Genomic DNA, 14,877 nt, shown 5'->3' with positions numbered 1-14,877 from the left:
ATGTTATCTTATAGTCTGCCAGCTGTACATTCGAGCTCAACATGCGATTGGAGGCATTGTGAAGGTCCCGGCTTTGAATGAGAAGGCAGACATGGAGGGCATACCAAGGGACTGGTACAGGAAGGAGCATTTGGATGTACAGCGCCCAACGTTCTATGAGGTTTCGGATGGAGGCTTCGTAGTTCTCCGCATGGCGTATGGAGTGTCTGCCGATGTTGAGCTGCTGGCGGTGAAGGTGGAATCTTTCGAGACTGTGTATCTCTGCGCCGCCCCCTCGCCAGCTCCCAAAGGCATCCGGTACTTTGCCATCCGTATAATGGAAGAGTGGGATATAGAATCTCCTCAACGTTATCATTTTGTATACAGCGACAAATCTGCTAAGGACAGTCTGGACTTGTTGCGGGCGACGTTCCCCGTTCGGAATCCTTTCAAGCCACCCAACATGGATGCCTTGTTCCTCAGTGAATCCCCTAGCAGAAGATGTCGAGCGGGTAGAGGGTGGTGAGCCAGCGGACAAGGAGACTGATATGGGTGTTTCAGTCGCTATGGCATTGAGCCGTCTTGGTTGTATTGTCTGAGCAGCGCTGTGTACGTCACATATGTCGAGTGTTGTGTGTTGTGCTATGTAACATTGTCGAATACGAGATCTGAACACATCTTGCCCCAGGCAATCATATGCACCTCTTCAAACAGCCTGAGTGAGCGCGAAGTTCTTTAGCCCCAATGATTACAACCATGTTCCATCTCGAGGAGGGGAGGGGGAGGCAAGACTGGAGGGACATGCCAGTTTCATCGCTCTTAATATAAGCCAGCGCATGCCTCATAATGAACAGGATCAGTCGTATCTAAATGGGTATCTCTCTAGATGGATCCGAAGAATTTCCCGTTGGTTAAAGAGAAGAACGCAGAATATTCCTTACTGCTGTACTCGCCTCCGATCATCGCCTTCTATTTCATAATTAGCACTTTACTACGTCACTCCCACTCTGTCGTCACCCGGCAGGACGTGGTTCTAATCAGAGCTTCCTTGGAATTTCCACTCAAGGATGGGCGAATATCACCAAACTGCGCATGGACTTAAAATAGCCACATGTCAGAGGTGAAAGGAGAGCCTATTCTGGACTGTTGACACAGGCAAGAGTGCGTGTATGTATACCTGGTTGCCGGCTTGGACATTCCAGCTGAGCTGGGTAGTCCCGGTCTGCGTACCTGCAGCCTTGGGGTCTGGATGACCCATTATGCAATATTGTCTTGTGGAGTCGGTCACTGTCGGTCAGGTCACCGTAAGCGCCCAGCAGGAATATTGGCTAGATTTTCATGCGTCAAAAGGCTGACCAACAGGTTAAGGTCAGAGGCACAGCCCTGCCGAAGCGCGCGATATCGGAAAGGTCGGAAAGGAGGAAGAAGGCTGGCAGGGGTCCTCGGACTGCCAAGCCCGGTCTTGGCGGTCTTGGAACGGAAGGAGATTGGCGGGGTTCGGGGGGCTTGGCGGAAGAAGAAAGGGGCAGAAAGGGGATAATTACGAGTAGTGTTGGCACTAATATTGTTCATGAGGGCGATAGTGTTTTAATAGTGAGGATCATGGTTATTTACCATATTAGGATTAATATCCTTAATAAGAATAAGTGAGCATGTGGCTACAAGAATGACTGCGGATAAGGTAAGCGATGATCCAGGGACATTAGCCTCCGTGCCAAGCCATGATTCACCGTTCGATCAAATTGCCAAGTGCTTGGCACGGCTTGGCAAAGTCTCACGCGGCTTCATATACAGTCCAACGGCGCATGAATTACACATGACATCCCATACACAATGTCCACCATCTCCTCGTCGTCTCCTCCTCAACGTCGACAACAGTCTGCAAAGTCGTCTTCACCGTCTCCACCGACGACAATGAACAAGCAGTCGGCGTCCCCTACTCTCCCTGCACCAGCACCACCAGGCCACACATGCATGTGGGAGAACTGCTCACACCGCGCTGCAGACCCAGAGCTGCTCTATATCCACCTCTGCAACGACCACATCGGACGCAAGTCTACTGGAAATCTCTGCCTCACATGCAAGTGGAAAGACTGCGGAGTCTCCTGTGCAAAGAGGGACCATATCACTAGCCATCTGAGAGTGCACACGCCGCTCAAACCACATACGTGTGATGTACGCACCATCTTTTCATCTTTAAGAGCATATCTCACCCTGCGCAGATCTGCAACAAAGCCTTCAAGAGGCCTCAAGATCTCAAGAAACACGAAAAGATCCACACAGCAGAGCATCATACAGCACACAAGCACTCCAAGGCCCAGCTCGCACCTGGCACGCTCCTCCCACACACTGGGATCTCACCTCACAGCTCTGCCTCCCTATCCCCCGATGTCGGGATAGGTGGCACTCCTCCCCGCGCAGACGGGCTGCCCTCTGTACGCCGTTCGCCCCAGCAAGCCCAGTGTGCGTCCCCCAACCCTGTCCACTGTATCTGACTCACGCTAACGAGTAGCATATGCATTCCTCTCCTCCCAATCCAACCAATCCCAATACCTCTCTCTCCCGTCAACGATGCCCCTCTCGCACTCGCCTTCCCTCTCACCCCACTCGCCCGGCCTCCTCACACCCACGAACCTCTCGCCCTACCCAGTTCACCAGTCAAACAATGGCTACGCCGCCGCACCTCCCCTGTCAACCGGAATGAGGAACTATGATGAGCGGGAGAACAAGCGGATGAACGACGGTCTCGAGGATTTCTTCAGCGACGCTAAGCGCAGGCGGTACGCGACCGCACACGATACTAGCGGGAACATGTACGACGCTGCTATGGCTGCGCGGTTGAATGAGCTCTCGCCGAGCTTTCTCCAGTCGCAGCAAGGACAACAGATTGGGTTTCACCAGGCCCTGAACACTGCTGTGCAGAACGAGAACGATCTGGCGCAGATCAATGGCGCCCTTCTGCAGCTGCACAAGGCTATCTCGTCGAACGGATACGACTCGCACGACATGTCGAACGACACCGACCTGCTTTCTGATCAGGAGCTCGCCGCCCTAGGGCTTGCGGGCATGCCAGGTATAAACGTCAACAGTTACAACGAATCGAACAACGCTCCCTACACCGTCCACTCGCAGTATGCGATGCCGGCTCCCGCGCACCAGACTGCCCAGCGGTATCAATCAATGCCGCAGGCTGCTCCCGCCCACCACTCGCCGGGGCATCAACAGTACCCCTTCTCTTCTTACCCCCAGTTAGTTCCCCAGCTGAGCTCAGACATGCCCGGTGGAATGGGCGGTGTGCGCACACAAAGGATCCCTAGGCTCAAAGAAGCCCCCCTTTCACCGAGCGCGATGGACCTCACCCTCTCTCCCTCCCGCTCCCCCTGTCCTCCCCTGCGCCACTCTAGGAGGGTATACGAAGACCCCTCGCTCAAGCTGCCCGCTATCAGCAACCTGGCAAGTCCGGCAACAAGCAGGCCTTCTACGTCCTCTGGACTCAGGGACCTGCCCAGTATCGGCAACCTGAATATTAGCGAGAGGGAGGCGAGGGCATTACCGACAAGGTTGTACCCCCGGCTCCCGCCGCTATCCTCCATTTTGGCAGCTCCAGTAAGGGGCTACCGGCCGACTTCGAGCCCACCTTCCTCCAGCGTGAGTGGTGGTGCATCCCCCTTGGCCTCCGTAGGAGAACGAAAAAGGCACGCCAAGCTTGTCAAGGACCTGTTGGTCGCTGTGAACCGGCAGTGGCTAGAACGGGAAGCGCAGAGGGAGAGGGATGTGGAGATGAGTTCATAACCCTGCTCTTCGCCCATTCCCCTCAAGAATCGCAAATACTTCTGAAGCACATCTCGCATTTGGCATATAGTATAACAACCCCGCAACAAAGTGGGCTTTTGGTTTACGTCTTTTGTTCTTCTTTTCTTTTACTGACATTCTTCGTTCAACATTTGTTTGTTTTTGTTGAGATCTGTATGCCGTGGACTGGGCACCGGGGATCGGGTGTAATCGTACGCGAGAATGGAATATTGTACGAATAGAAACGCACATATGCCCCCATGCCCTGAAATCTGTTCTAGTTGGCTGGACGATACCAACGTGGAATTTGACAAGAAGATCGGTTCCCCTGAAGTGTGTGCCAATAACCACAAAGACCGTCAAAGATTGTCAAAGAAGATAAAAGAAGACGCACAGCCTTTGGTAACTCTAACGCCGTCTTCCATTCGCCGTTTTCCTTGCCCAGGAACTGAATACGACCCGGGGCGAGTCACGATGGAGCAACATCCGTCGCTGCGCTTTTACGGATGGGCGAGAAAGCGGGCTGAGGGTTTCGTCTCGTTTCTCGTGACGACAACTTCCAGGAGGGAAAATTGCTACCGCGGCGTCACGGCTCGACAGCTCCTTCTCTGCAATTTGCGCGCCGTCCAACGAATTTAGCACTCTCAACCTCTCAATTTAAGAGCCAGATAGATCCCTCCTCTTCCTCGAGCAGAAAACGTAGGCGCTCGCCCTCTCGTCGCAAGCCGATTTGCCCTCCGGCAGAAGACGACGGAGAGGTCACTTTTCTCGGTGCGAGATCCGAGTATCGTAGACCGGTGAGAGTGCCAGTGGTGGATCTGACGACGCCGAGGAGACGTGAGTTGTTGATGTTCCCCTGCTTTTGGTTGACGCTGAAGGGGTGTAGGTCGGGAGATTCGGCCGGAGAGGGTGATCGACCTCTCCCGGAGCTCGGTTGACGTAGTAGAGGAGGAACAAGTCAGGAGACCAGCACCAAAACGGCTTGTAAGCGCGCATATCTGCGACTCTGACGTCGGGTCTGATGGTGTATATAGAGAACGTCAAGTGTTCGGCGAGAGAGAAGCGTTATCGTCGTCAGCAGCAGCAGTGATGATGAGCCCCCTCCTCCGCCAAGACGTCGTCCCTGGGTGCCTACAGCGGCGACAGTACACCGCAACTCCCACACGCCAGACCGGTCAGTCCCGCCTCGGTCCAACAATGTTGTTGCCCGTGCGCATAGTCTGCGAACACCGACCGGCACTCCTGCGGCTATTGCACATACCCGACGGTCGGTGATCCATCGAAACCTGAGCCAGATGACGCGGGCGAAAATATGCATATGGACGACATCGCTGAAGATGAGGAGGATGCGCCTGAGGATGGCAATGTAGGAACTGTCGACGATATTACATGTGACGAGATTCGATCTAAGGCTACTAACCGACCCAAGATCGAACATTCCGATGATGTCTTACCTGATCAGGAGGTCAAAGTTGAACCTGACGATGAATCTGACAAGGACGATTTTTACCAACGGGAAGGTTCGCCTGTAACCGATTACTACACGGACGCCCCTCCGAAGGAAGAGATTGAGCCCGATTAAGAAGTTATAACCGACCGAGGGGACGTACCCAACGACGAAACGACTATCAGATTCGCTTCTATGACGATGTGGGAAACTGTCGATCATACTATCGAGCGGAAACCCTGTGTGCATCCTGAACTCTCGCAACCATCCACGCATGCGACTGCCACTTCCTCCGACGGAACCACGATTCTCCCCAAAGGACAGCGCCCCTTGACGGCTCTGAGAGAGACGGGCGCGGAAGCTCGATTGCGCCGTCTCTCACGGCATCCCAAGTAGCAAGAGGCGACGCGAGACACACAGACACTTCTTCTCCTGCACAGTTGACTGTCAGACACTCTCCCACTGATGTTGGGCCAGTTGCTCGAGGCGCGTCTATCGGCTTCTACTCAACGGATACCGCTGCCCTTCTCAACAAGGCTGGAACTTCTTATGGTCCCCACACACACGCAGGCCCTGCGCAGGCCCGGAATGACCTTGAACGCGGGCGATCACAAGTACGGGATCTACAAGCGATTCTCAATGGGGCTGCTGCTTCGTATGGCTCTGAGAGCACCTCTGGGCATCATCACAGCTCAAGCCAAGAACCATTGGTCCCGCCTCCTGTTGTCGCAAGATCTATTGAAGAAGAGCAGCAGGCAGAGTCGAAGAGCGATGCTGAAGATCATGCGGGCAGTGAGTCGCTTGCGCCTCATGTTGTCCCTCCGAGTTCTCAAGTATCGAAGCGCGGTATTGCGAGACAGATTGTTGAACACGCGGTGGCCCAACACGTTCAAAACGACACCCATGAAGTGCCTATCGAGGTCTTGCCTGAGAAGGAGGAAGAATCGGACGATGAAGGCAACACAGATTCCAATTCACGTGACAATGGAACCCCCACGGACTCTGATGAGCCAGAAGATGACGAACTAGCTGATGACGACCGACAGGCCAGCTGCCAACTTACCCCGAGCCTCTGTCTCCGATGGACCTTCGACTCATCGTCCTCGTTCTGTCAGGACCACGCAGTCTCCTGCATACAAACATGAAGAAGAGCTCCCTACTACAGGTCGGGCATCTGCCACGAGCGAAACCACACAACCAGGGAACACTCTGCATAGCGTTCCTCCTGTCAGGCCACTGGAAGAAGTCGTTGCACAGGCCCGGATGACAGCTTTGGCACCAACTCTCAGATTCTTCCAATCACCCCGTCATGCTCACCAAGAGGAGATCGTCACTTGGGTATGTCTTGGCTGTGGCCATGACAATACGGATAAGCAGAGGACCTGCCTCGTATGCGAAAGTAAACGTATGCGTCAACCCAGCGTTGCAAACCCAATGCCTTGCTTGAGCTTGTGCCCCGCAGGTCCATTCACCGATGCACATGCATACGTGATCCATATGCGACATTGCAAGCATGACGCTAGGACGAAGGTTGAGTATTCGGAAACATCTGGGCACCAACCAATGGGAAGAGCTTCGCATCGATCAAGAACGACATAGCCAGGAACTGGATACGACTGATGCTATATAGCCGTCGCCTTCATCCTGGATTGATTATGGTGCTTACCCTGGCTTATATGGAAAGTAAGGCTGGTCCCTCCTTCTGTATCGCCTCGTGCTGGAGATGGAACCTTGCTGTAACCATTGGCCTGCATGCGCGATTAAATCGGAATCTACGGGACGATGGGACGGTGAAGGCATCTAGTGAACAGATTCGACTCCGATCTATCGCGGATCAGGGGGGATCAGATCAGGAGACGATTTGGAATCGTTCGTCGGATCTCTGGGTTGTATACGAAGCGAGGCAGTTCTGTGCTGGAATTCCGGAGGGGTGCATGATTGCCTAGGTCAAATGTTCACATCTAATAGTCGACAATGTCACATACTCTGGATATGTATTGCATAATTGGTTTCTGCATCCATTGGTGGTCTCTGTGCGTGTTATGGTAAACGTTCGTACTCCTTCTCTCTAGTTCCGCTCTCCAACTACGTACGACGACCCACCGATCCCTTTCCTCCCTCTCCCTTTAGTGAACTCTCGATCGCTCCTTCAATGGATATATAGATACACATCACCAGGTTCCTACGTCATCGGACGTCATGAGACCCTGTTCCCCTGTTACGGAAGTAAACCTCACCGTTCTCCCACGAACAGTCGTGAGACTCCTAGGCTGGGCACTATGAAGGTACTTATATGCCTTGGCTCGGGGCTGGACAGGGCCTATCTCTCCGCTACTGGGTCCCTCTGAGCCTCACCCGTTTACTACTTGCGATAACGATAACAGTATCAACATATGTATTCAGAGAACGAGTACGTTACATATATGCAAGGAGGGGGGTATGGCTGACCTCTTGACTGACAGGCACAAGCCGCAGGCCGAGTCAACCAGCGAGTCGTGGTTCGACCAAGCCCAGAAGTTGGGGGAACAAGCCATGGCCGCGGCGCAACCATATGTAGATACCGCGGTGCAGAAAGTGCACCAGGTCCAAGGTTCCGCTCAGCAGCATCTGCAGCAGAGCAAGCAGCAGAGCTCGGTCGCGGCTAACAACTTGCAAGTTGACGCGGGGGAGAAGACCGATAGCGCTGTTAGGGAGGGACATGAGGATGTGGAGAAGGCGAAACAAGCGGGGACGAGCTACGTTCAGCAAGCTGCGGGTTTAGCAGGGACTCTGCTTGCTCAAGCGCAGGTAAGTAGTCGAGTGGAAGGAACGGATGTGGTCTGACATCGAGTAGGGGTACGTTGCTGTCGGAAAGCAGAAGGCGAACGAAGCGTTCCATGCGCATCCTACCGATCCGTCCAAGGGAGGATCGATCATGTCCTCCCTGGAATCGACGACCAACTCAGCTTTTGAAGGCATGAAATCCCTCCTCACTTCTGCGCAGGCTCATCTCCCCCCTACGGCTGCTGCTGCGCTTGAACAAAAGGACGCCGCTGCTGGTCAAGCGCATGAGAATGTCGACCTTGCGGGGAGCGCAGCGAAGCCCTATGCGGAATCGGCGGCGAACCAACTGGGAGCGGTCCAGGGCTTCGCACAGCCTACCGCAGATTCTGCAGCTACAGGGGCAAAGCAAGCCCAGGAATCAGCATCTGCTGCTCTCGCTAGCTCCAAGACGACAGCTGCATCGGCATACGACAGTGCAAAGGGGCATGTCGCTCCTGTTGGCACTCATCAGACTGCCGTGGCTCCGAAGGAACCTGCCACACCGGCGGAGATCATCGAGGATGTGAGAACTGAGCCGGTTGACACCAAGTTGGATACAATGAAGGAGCATCTGAATAAGGATGGCATTCAGAACTCGGTTTGATCTACTTCTTCATTGGTTTTGAATTAGTGGGTACATATGATTTGTATATTGCAGCGATTGTACCGTATATGAGCTCACAAATGAATATACTTCATTGACGTCACCCACTCCTTAACGCCGACGGGTGCTTACATAAACAGACGCACTGGTGAACGCGTCGACCACACCATTGAGAAAGAGAATTCGGTGTCATTGCTTTGACGGTCTCTTTCTGTTTGCTGCTTTTATCAACATGGCAGCTTTGGATGTTCGCCAAGTCGTTGCTGAATTGCGACAAGCTGTAGACGATTGTGGTGATCGGGGGCTGACGACAGCCGCAGACTGGTATGTCGCATCCTCTACCTATACACGTGTACTCACTCACTAAGGGCATCCGAGCTGCTCAACGCCATTCCATACTCCGTTCGACGGTACGTTCCCCTCCGCCAACATTCACCAAATGAAGCGGGGCCCTCGTACCCCCTACGAGCATCCACCTCCACCCCGATCCGGTCTTCCAACGCCAACCTGAGCGCGGAATCGGCGATGGAAGTCACGGAAGACGATGTCGTCCCCCCTTCTTTGGACGAAGAAGACGACCAGGATAGGATCCGCCGTGCCCAGGGGCTGCTGGGGAAGCGGGAGATTAGGAGAGCGGCGGAGGTGTTGAAGGGGTGTAAAAGCGGGTTGGGGAGGTTCTTGAGACTTTATGCGAGATATTTGGTGAGTTCGGGTTGCGCGTTCAGGTGGCTGAGACTTATGAGACTCATGAGAACAGATGAGCGACAAGTATGCGGATGAACGATGGAATGCCGATCAACGTATGATCTTTTGAGACGGTCACTGGTCGTATGCTGAAAGTGGTCCAGATAATAGGGCGAAATGGACACCTTCACCCGTTAATGATCAACTAAACGAGCTGATCAACGATATTGGCTCTCCGACAGAACCCTTCCTTTTGTTCTTGTGAGCGTAATCCCTCTGGAGGAAAGCAGAACCTGATCTGTGTGAAGGAAAGGCATACTACTGTTCCGAGCGAAGAAGAGAGCGGAAGCGATGGAAGCGCTCTTATTATCACTACGATCTTACCCGTGCAATTGGTCATGCTGGATCCAGCTTGGACATTGCATTGACAGTGTTGAGGAGGTATGATCAGTGTTCTAAAGCACTTTATCGGCTGACATCAGCTTGTAACAGTTCACTCGCCTGCAACCGCTGTTACCTTCCCATTTCACCACCCGTATCTTTACCGTCAAAATGGCCGCCGACCTATATACTGCAAGTTTGGACAACACGGTGGAAACAATTGATACGTTGCTTGAGACTTTCCCAAGTTCATCGTTCTTGAAGGCGCAGAAAGCCTTGGTCTTCTTCAACATCCGTGGCAAGCTTCCGCTGATCATACCGTACCCCACTTACGTCTGATAACAGAGTCTGAGGAGGCAGAGCGTATATTTGATGAGATCCAAGAGACCGACCCAGATCGAGTGGACGACATGGACGTCTACTCGAACGTATTGTACGTACTGGACAAGCCGACCAAGCTGGGTGATGTCGCGAGGCGCATGATAAAAGTTAACAAGGATCGGCCGGAAGTGTGCTGTCTCGTCGGTGCGTTCTTCCCTTCCGGATTGAGGACTTAACGGCGTTGACATGAGGCAGGCAACTATCATTCGATGAGAGGCGACCACGAGAAAGCTGTCCTATATTTCCGTCGAGCGCTTACATTGGACAAATCGTACATCGCTGCATGGACGCTGGTGGGACACGAATACCTGGAGATGAAGAATCCGCAAGCTGCAATAGAAGCATATCGGCGAGCAGTTGGTCGGTGATCGAACTGTGACATATGAGTGGCCGCTGACTGTTGCGAAGATGTCAATCGCAAAGACTACAGGGCGTGGTACGGCCTTGGTCAGACATACGAGCTGCTCGACATGTTCTCGTATGCCCTTCATTATTACCAGAGAGCCGCGGCAATCCGGTGTGTTCAATCTTGCTGCCCTATTAACTCCAGTTCACGCAGATATACAGGCCATATGATTCGCGTATGTGGCAAGCGCTAGCTACATGCTACACAGCTATGAAGAGGTATGCATAGTATTTCCCCGTGGGGACAAGAGCGAACCTTCTTTGTAGACCACTGGATGCGTTGGAATGTCTCAAGCGTGCACTAATGGGAGAAGACGCCGACCAGATACAACTCTACACCCGTATTGCGAACCTTCTTGACTACAATGGCGACCACGCCGTTGCGACCACCTATCACCGGAAGATCGTCGCCGCCTGTACGACAGCCAATCGTCCCATTGCGGATTACGCGAAATCCCTCCTCGCGCTAGCGCAAAGTATCGCAGACTCAGAATCTCCCGAGGGTATACACGAAGCAATGGAGTGGATGGAACAGGTGCGAGAGAGCAGTTGTGAGGAGGCGGGCGTTGCCGGGGATATGTACCGGAAGTTGGATTCGCTGGCTAGTGGGTATGCGATGCAGGCGAGAGGTGAGGGGCAGCAGCAGGTGCAGAGTGCCCAAGAGACATAACTTGTCGCCTGTTCGGCCGCCAGCATAAAAAGGCTTCTGTTCCTTCTCCCCACCAACAACATCTCGCATCACTCCATTGCTGCACCCCTCTCTGCCTTTCTATTCCCCTGCTTAACTTGCACTCTCCAATCTGATACCCTCTTCATCGAGTCAGCACTTTCATCATTCATCATCTCATCCGCAGAGTTGGTGATGTCGTCATCGTCACTGTCGTCATGCTGAAACATCTCCTCAGCTGAGAGAAACCGGGGAGCACCGGAGATCCAGACGTCATTATTGTTGTTGAATACTGTATTGGCCGTCATCTCATCACTACGTGACGAGAATCCATCTGTTGCGTTGATCGCCTGGCGGTGTTGTGGATTGCCATTAGCGCGAACGGTTCTGAATGGCATACTTCGTGCCCTAAGCTTTCTTCCCCAAGCCGACGGTCTCTGATGGTCGTCATTGGATTCACCATCTCTATCCCCTTCATGATGTCTTTTCCGTTTTTTGGGAAGTGGTTGAATGGCGGAATGAGTCCAAATGCGACGGGAATGCCACTCGTCAAACCGCCATTTCTTCTGCGGAAGTCGAAAGACACCCTGCTCTCCAGTTCCGTGGCCATCCTTGGACAAATTCGGGGCCAGCATCTTTTCGAGCTCCGTACGACCCCAACTCTCCATGTTGACGAGGAAAAAGTTGTGTTTCCAGTAGTGCTCTGCCAGTCGCATATCCAACACATCACATATGAAGATGTGTATTATCTTGAAACTGTCTTAGCGACCGTTGTGACAGTGCCTCATATGACTTACTCCATGTGCATCTTGTGTACCCCCCAAGACCCAGAGCCTCGCCACGTCCCCTGCGAGGGCATAAGAGATCTGGCCTGTGATGCCCAAAGCTTCCAGATGCCGCTGCATCGTCGCAATCGAAATGACCGCTTGTCGAGCATTGACTTCGGGAGCTCTCAGTTTCCACTCGAAGGCGAGGAGAATGATACGCAATGCAAGGTCTTGCACATGTGTGTGATGACAAAATGAGAGTTCAGCTCTGTATTTCGCATAGGCAGCCAAATCTACTCGGTCGTCCACTGGGCGGGATGCTTTGTAAACAAGCATGGCATCAGGTGTTGCACTAGTGACACTTCCACGGTCGACACCTGACGTGTCCACCAGGGATGGATTTACATCTTCTTTGTATGGACAACATGCTTCAATCGCCACTTCATGCCTACGGACAGTGTTAGTGTGATATACTCCTTCCTTGACAAGCACCGCGAACAAAGCTTGGGTACACGACTTGTTTGTTGACGTTGCTCTCATTACTACGAGATGCACGAGTTGGTCCCATGGTCTTCGAACCATCGATTCGTCGATCATTCCGCTCTCAGCAGCAACAGATGTAGGTGTCTCCAGGATTTCTCCAAAGATACGCTCAAGCAGCGGCAATCTCGAGAGAACGTAGTGAGGATCGTCCTTGGAGAACGAGCTGTCGGGTAATACCCGAGTCTGCTCACGGAGGGCGGTCGGATAGGGCCCGTATTCTTTGCCCCTGCGGGGTATCGATTCCTATGGAGCGTATCAGAGAGACGCAGTGGAGGCAAGAGTGCTCCGGCTCACCTCTTTCAACTGGATAGGAAGATGGCCCTGGCATAGCTCGCTGTACCTTTTCGTCACCGTTCCTTTCAAAGGCCATAATTTTTCCACCGTAATCGTCGGTAATGATTCGGGACAAGGAAGTACTGATGACGAGCGGCGTGGTCCGCCCGGGAGAGAAGGAGTTGTGGCATTGTTGTCCTCAGGTATGTCCCGAAGGGGAAAGACAGAAGATTCTGCTGAGGGCAATAGAGGAGGAAGCGGACCTCCTGGATCTACTAGGACTGCAGCTTGAACTGGGTAGTCGAGCTTAATGTGTGTCATTACCCCCACGAGCTCGCACCAGAGATTAAACAATGTGATGTCTTGAGCGAGGCTGCTGGCTGCGGTGCTGTGCAGACGAGACATGTTGTACCCCGTGCCAGAATTGCTGCACAGAGTTGTGGGTCGATGGCGACGAGAACAGGTACAAGCAGTCGAGTTCAAGGAAAGGAAAGGGCAGGAAGAGGATTGGAGAGCACAGGGTCATCAGTGGTCGATGTTCGGAAAAACTCTCGGAGAAAGTAGACATTTGTGACGCGTCAGACTACCTCTTGTTGATTCCTTACAACATCCTCTTTATATTTTACTACACTTGTTTTGTTTAAAATGGTAAAGCGAGAACTACCAGCTGAGCTAGCAGCGAGGTTACAAGTAAGCATTATATCAATGTTCGCGTGACCAATGTTGAGAAGGTCAGGCTTTTCAGGACGGCGTGGCCGAAGAAGCAGAACGGATCGTGTGGGAGCTGTTCCCGAGAAAGGTTTGCATATGATTGTTTTATGTGCCTCGTGTATCTTCTAACCAGCACTGTTGCACAGGTTCTGTGAGTCGACTAAAGGGAATACCTAATCGAGTGTCTAAGTGACGGCGTGTGCAGCGATCTACAGGACCTTGTGACAACTATCGCGAGCAAACCTTCGCATCCTCTTCACGTCTCTCAGTTCTCCCGCTCTTCGATTATAACGACCGCCTCGCTCCCCTCGACCGATGCGTCCACGTCTGCCCCGCATACACATAGCAAGAAGCGCAAACTCGATAACGGTGCCGAGGCGCACGGAGAGGTACATGAGCAGGAAGTGAAGTATATCGAGTATGTGCCGGGGAATGGGCAGGTCACGAAGGAGATGGAGGCGATCAGGAGCGAGTTTGAGGAGCTGATATCATTGGTGGTTCGTATGATTCATTCCAATAGATTGGGAGAGCGCTTATGCTAGAGGTGCAGGACAAGGTCAAGTTATGGGTCAATATGATGATGCCCAAGTACGTCGCATTCATTGCTTTCCCCGGATTTGGACTGATTAGGATTGCACAGGGTTGAGGATGGCGACAACTTTGGTGTGGAGGTACAGGAACGTACGTGCATCCCATTTGACCCTGAGCTTGCAGTTGTTGAACCGTCGTAACAGAGGTGCTCGGGGAGCTACATCGTGCCCAAGAAGCAGGTTACAACCTCCTGGACGGGTTAAAGACCTACCACATGAACCGGGCCAAAATATGCAGCAAACTGATCAAGTATCCCAACCTGCCGGATTATGCTGTCAGTTTTCCCTTTCTCTCCATCGTCCATCATGAGCGTTCTAACTGGGTTGTGTGCATAGGAGGCGCTCAGGAGACACGACGAGAAAGCGTTTTTTGGGATCCGACAGAACCTCGTAGATCTGAGAAGCATATACTGCGTGCTGATGGATCTTTTGCATAAGAACATACAGAAGGTGTGCATGCCGCTTCAGCAGTGTCGTGCAGCGACTGACGCGGAGTGTAGATACGTGCACCGAAGGGGAACAATCGCGAGGCGTTGTATTGATTGCGTTCATTCATTGCCGCTTTTCGTTTGTTACACGCCCGCATGCCTACTGCACGTCACGTTCCTCCTCCGTCCGACCACACCATATCCGGCTACCCTACCGTATCTGCACGCCTTTACGCATATATAAAGCTCGCTGTATCCCTCGCATCGCGCAATCTTATCTGCCTCTGCTTGTCCCTTCGGGAATTCGTGCATCTCGCGTGTCCGGTCCCGGATCTCATTCATCCTACCCAGCATGCACGGCCGGCGCAGGGAGCCTTCTAGCAAAGATAGCCCCGTCCCCCTCTGAACCTCCCGCTAGCCGTT

General features: G+C 52.9%; 7 protein-coding genes across 7 annotated transcripts; 6 read left to right on the top strand and 1 right to left on the bottom strand.

Moving 5' to 3' along the window:
* Positions 1-22: 22 nt before the first annotated feature.
* On the top strand, positions 23-618 carry DACRYDRAFT_23476 (uncharacterized protein; the record flags this gene model as incomplete). The annotated part of the gene is made up of 1 exon (XM_040773256.1): positions 23-618. A coding segment is annotated over one exon (483 nt), but the record flags the coding sequence as incomplete, so codon positions are not given.
* Positions 619-1,953: 1,335 nt separating this feature from the next.
* On the top strand, positions 1,954-2,474 carry DACRYDRAFT_55334 (uncharacterized protein; the record flags this gene model as incomplete). The annotated part of the gene is made up of 2 exons (XM_040775314.1): positions 1,954-2,154; positions 2,202-2,474. 2 exons carry the CDS (start codon positions 1,954-1,956, stop codon positions 2,472-2,474), a joined length of 474 nt encoding a protein of 157 aa, XP_040626835.1.
* Positions 2,475-4,296: 1,822 nt separating this feature from the next.
* Positions 4,297-6,363, top strand: DACRYDRAFT_101060 (uncharacterized protein; the record flags this gene model as incomplete). The annotated part of the gene is made up of 4 exons (XM_040767515.1): positions 4,297-4,608; positions 4,658-4,755; positions 4,806-5,291; positions 5,543-6,363. The coding sequence occupies exons 3-4, from the start codon at positions 5,084-5,086 to the stop codon at positions 6,361-6,363; spliced, it is 1,029 nt and encodes a 342-aa protein (XP_040626834.1). The 5' UTR covers positions 4,297-4,608; positions 4,658-4,755; positions 4,806-5,083.
* A 1,116-nt stretch (positions 6,364-7,479) lies between these two features.
* On the top strand, positions 7,480-8,699 carry DACRYDRAFT_23474 (uncharacterized protein). Its single transcript, XM_040773255.1, has 3 exons — positions 7,480-7,628; positions 7,681-8,005; positions 8,052-8,699. Exons 1-3 carry the CDS (start codon positions 7,612-7,614, stop codon positions 8,622-8,624), a joined length of 915 nt encoding a protein of 304 aa, XP_040626833.1. The 5' UTR covers positions 7,480-7,611; the 3' UTR covers positions 8,625-8,699.
* Positions 8,700-8,836: 137 nt separating this feature from the next.
* Positions 8,837-11,145, top strand: DACRYDRAFT_81548 (TPR-like protein; the record flags this gene model as incomplete). Its single annotated transcript, XM_040776516.1, has 11 exons — positions 8,837-8,948; positions 8,993-9,326; positions 9,382-9,424; positions 9,473-9,569; positions 9,617-9,749; positions 9,801-9,984; positions 10,035-10,214; positions 10,266-10,430; positions 10,479-10,587; positions 10,638-10,694; positions 10,743-11,145. Exons 1-11 carry the CDS (start codon positions 8,857-8,859, stop codon positions 11,143-11,145), a joined length of 1,797 nt encoding a protein of 598 aa, XP_040626832.1. The 5' UTR covers positions 8,837-8,856.
* A 271-nt stretch (positions 11,146-11,416) lies between these two features.
* Positions 11,417-13,185, bottom strand: DACRYDRAFT_23473 (uncharacterized protein; the record flags this gene model as incomplete). The annotated part of the gene is made up of 4 exons (XM_040773254.1): positions 12,747-13,185; positions 12,409-12,695; positions 11,940-12,357; positions 11,417-11,891 (listed from the first exon to the last, which is right to left on the bottom strand). Coding segments are annotated over exons 1-4 (1,534 nt in total), but the record flags the coding sequence as incomplete, so codon positions are not given.
* Positions 13,186-13,642: 457 nt separating this feature from the next.
* DACRYDRAFT_54841 (proteasome activator pa28 REG alpha/beta subunit) lies at positions 13,643-14,568 on the top strand (the record flags this gene model as incomplete). Its single annotated transcript, XM_040775288.1, has 6 exons — positions 13,643-13,933; positions 13,987-14,024; positions 14,077-14,117; positions 14,171-14,301; positions 14,363-14,476; positions 14,527-14,568. Coding segments are annotated over 6 exons (657 nt in total), but the record flags the coding sequence as incomplete, so codon positions are not given.
* Positions 14,569-14,877: the final 309 nt, after the last annotated feature.

Source organism: Dacryopinax primogenitus (genome assembly GCF_000292625.1).
Source record: "Dacryopinax primogenitus strain DJM-731 SS1 chromosome Unknown DACRYscaffold_14, whole genome shotgun sequence".
NCBI lineage: Eukaryota > Fungi > Basidiomycota > Dacrymycetes > Dacrymycetales > Dacrymycetaceae > Dacryopinax > Dacryopinax primogenitus.
The sequence above is the reverse complement of the archived record's forward strand: the minus strand, read 5'-3'. Positions and strand labels throughout refer to the sequence as shown.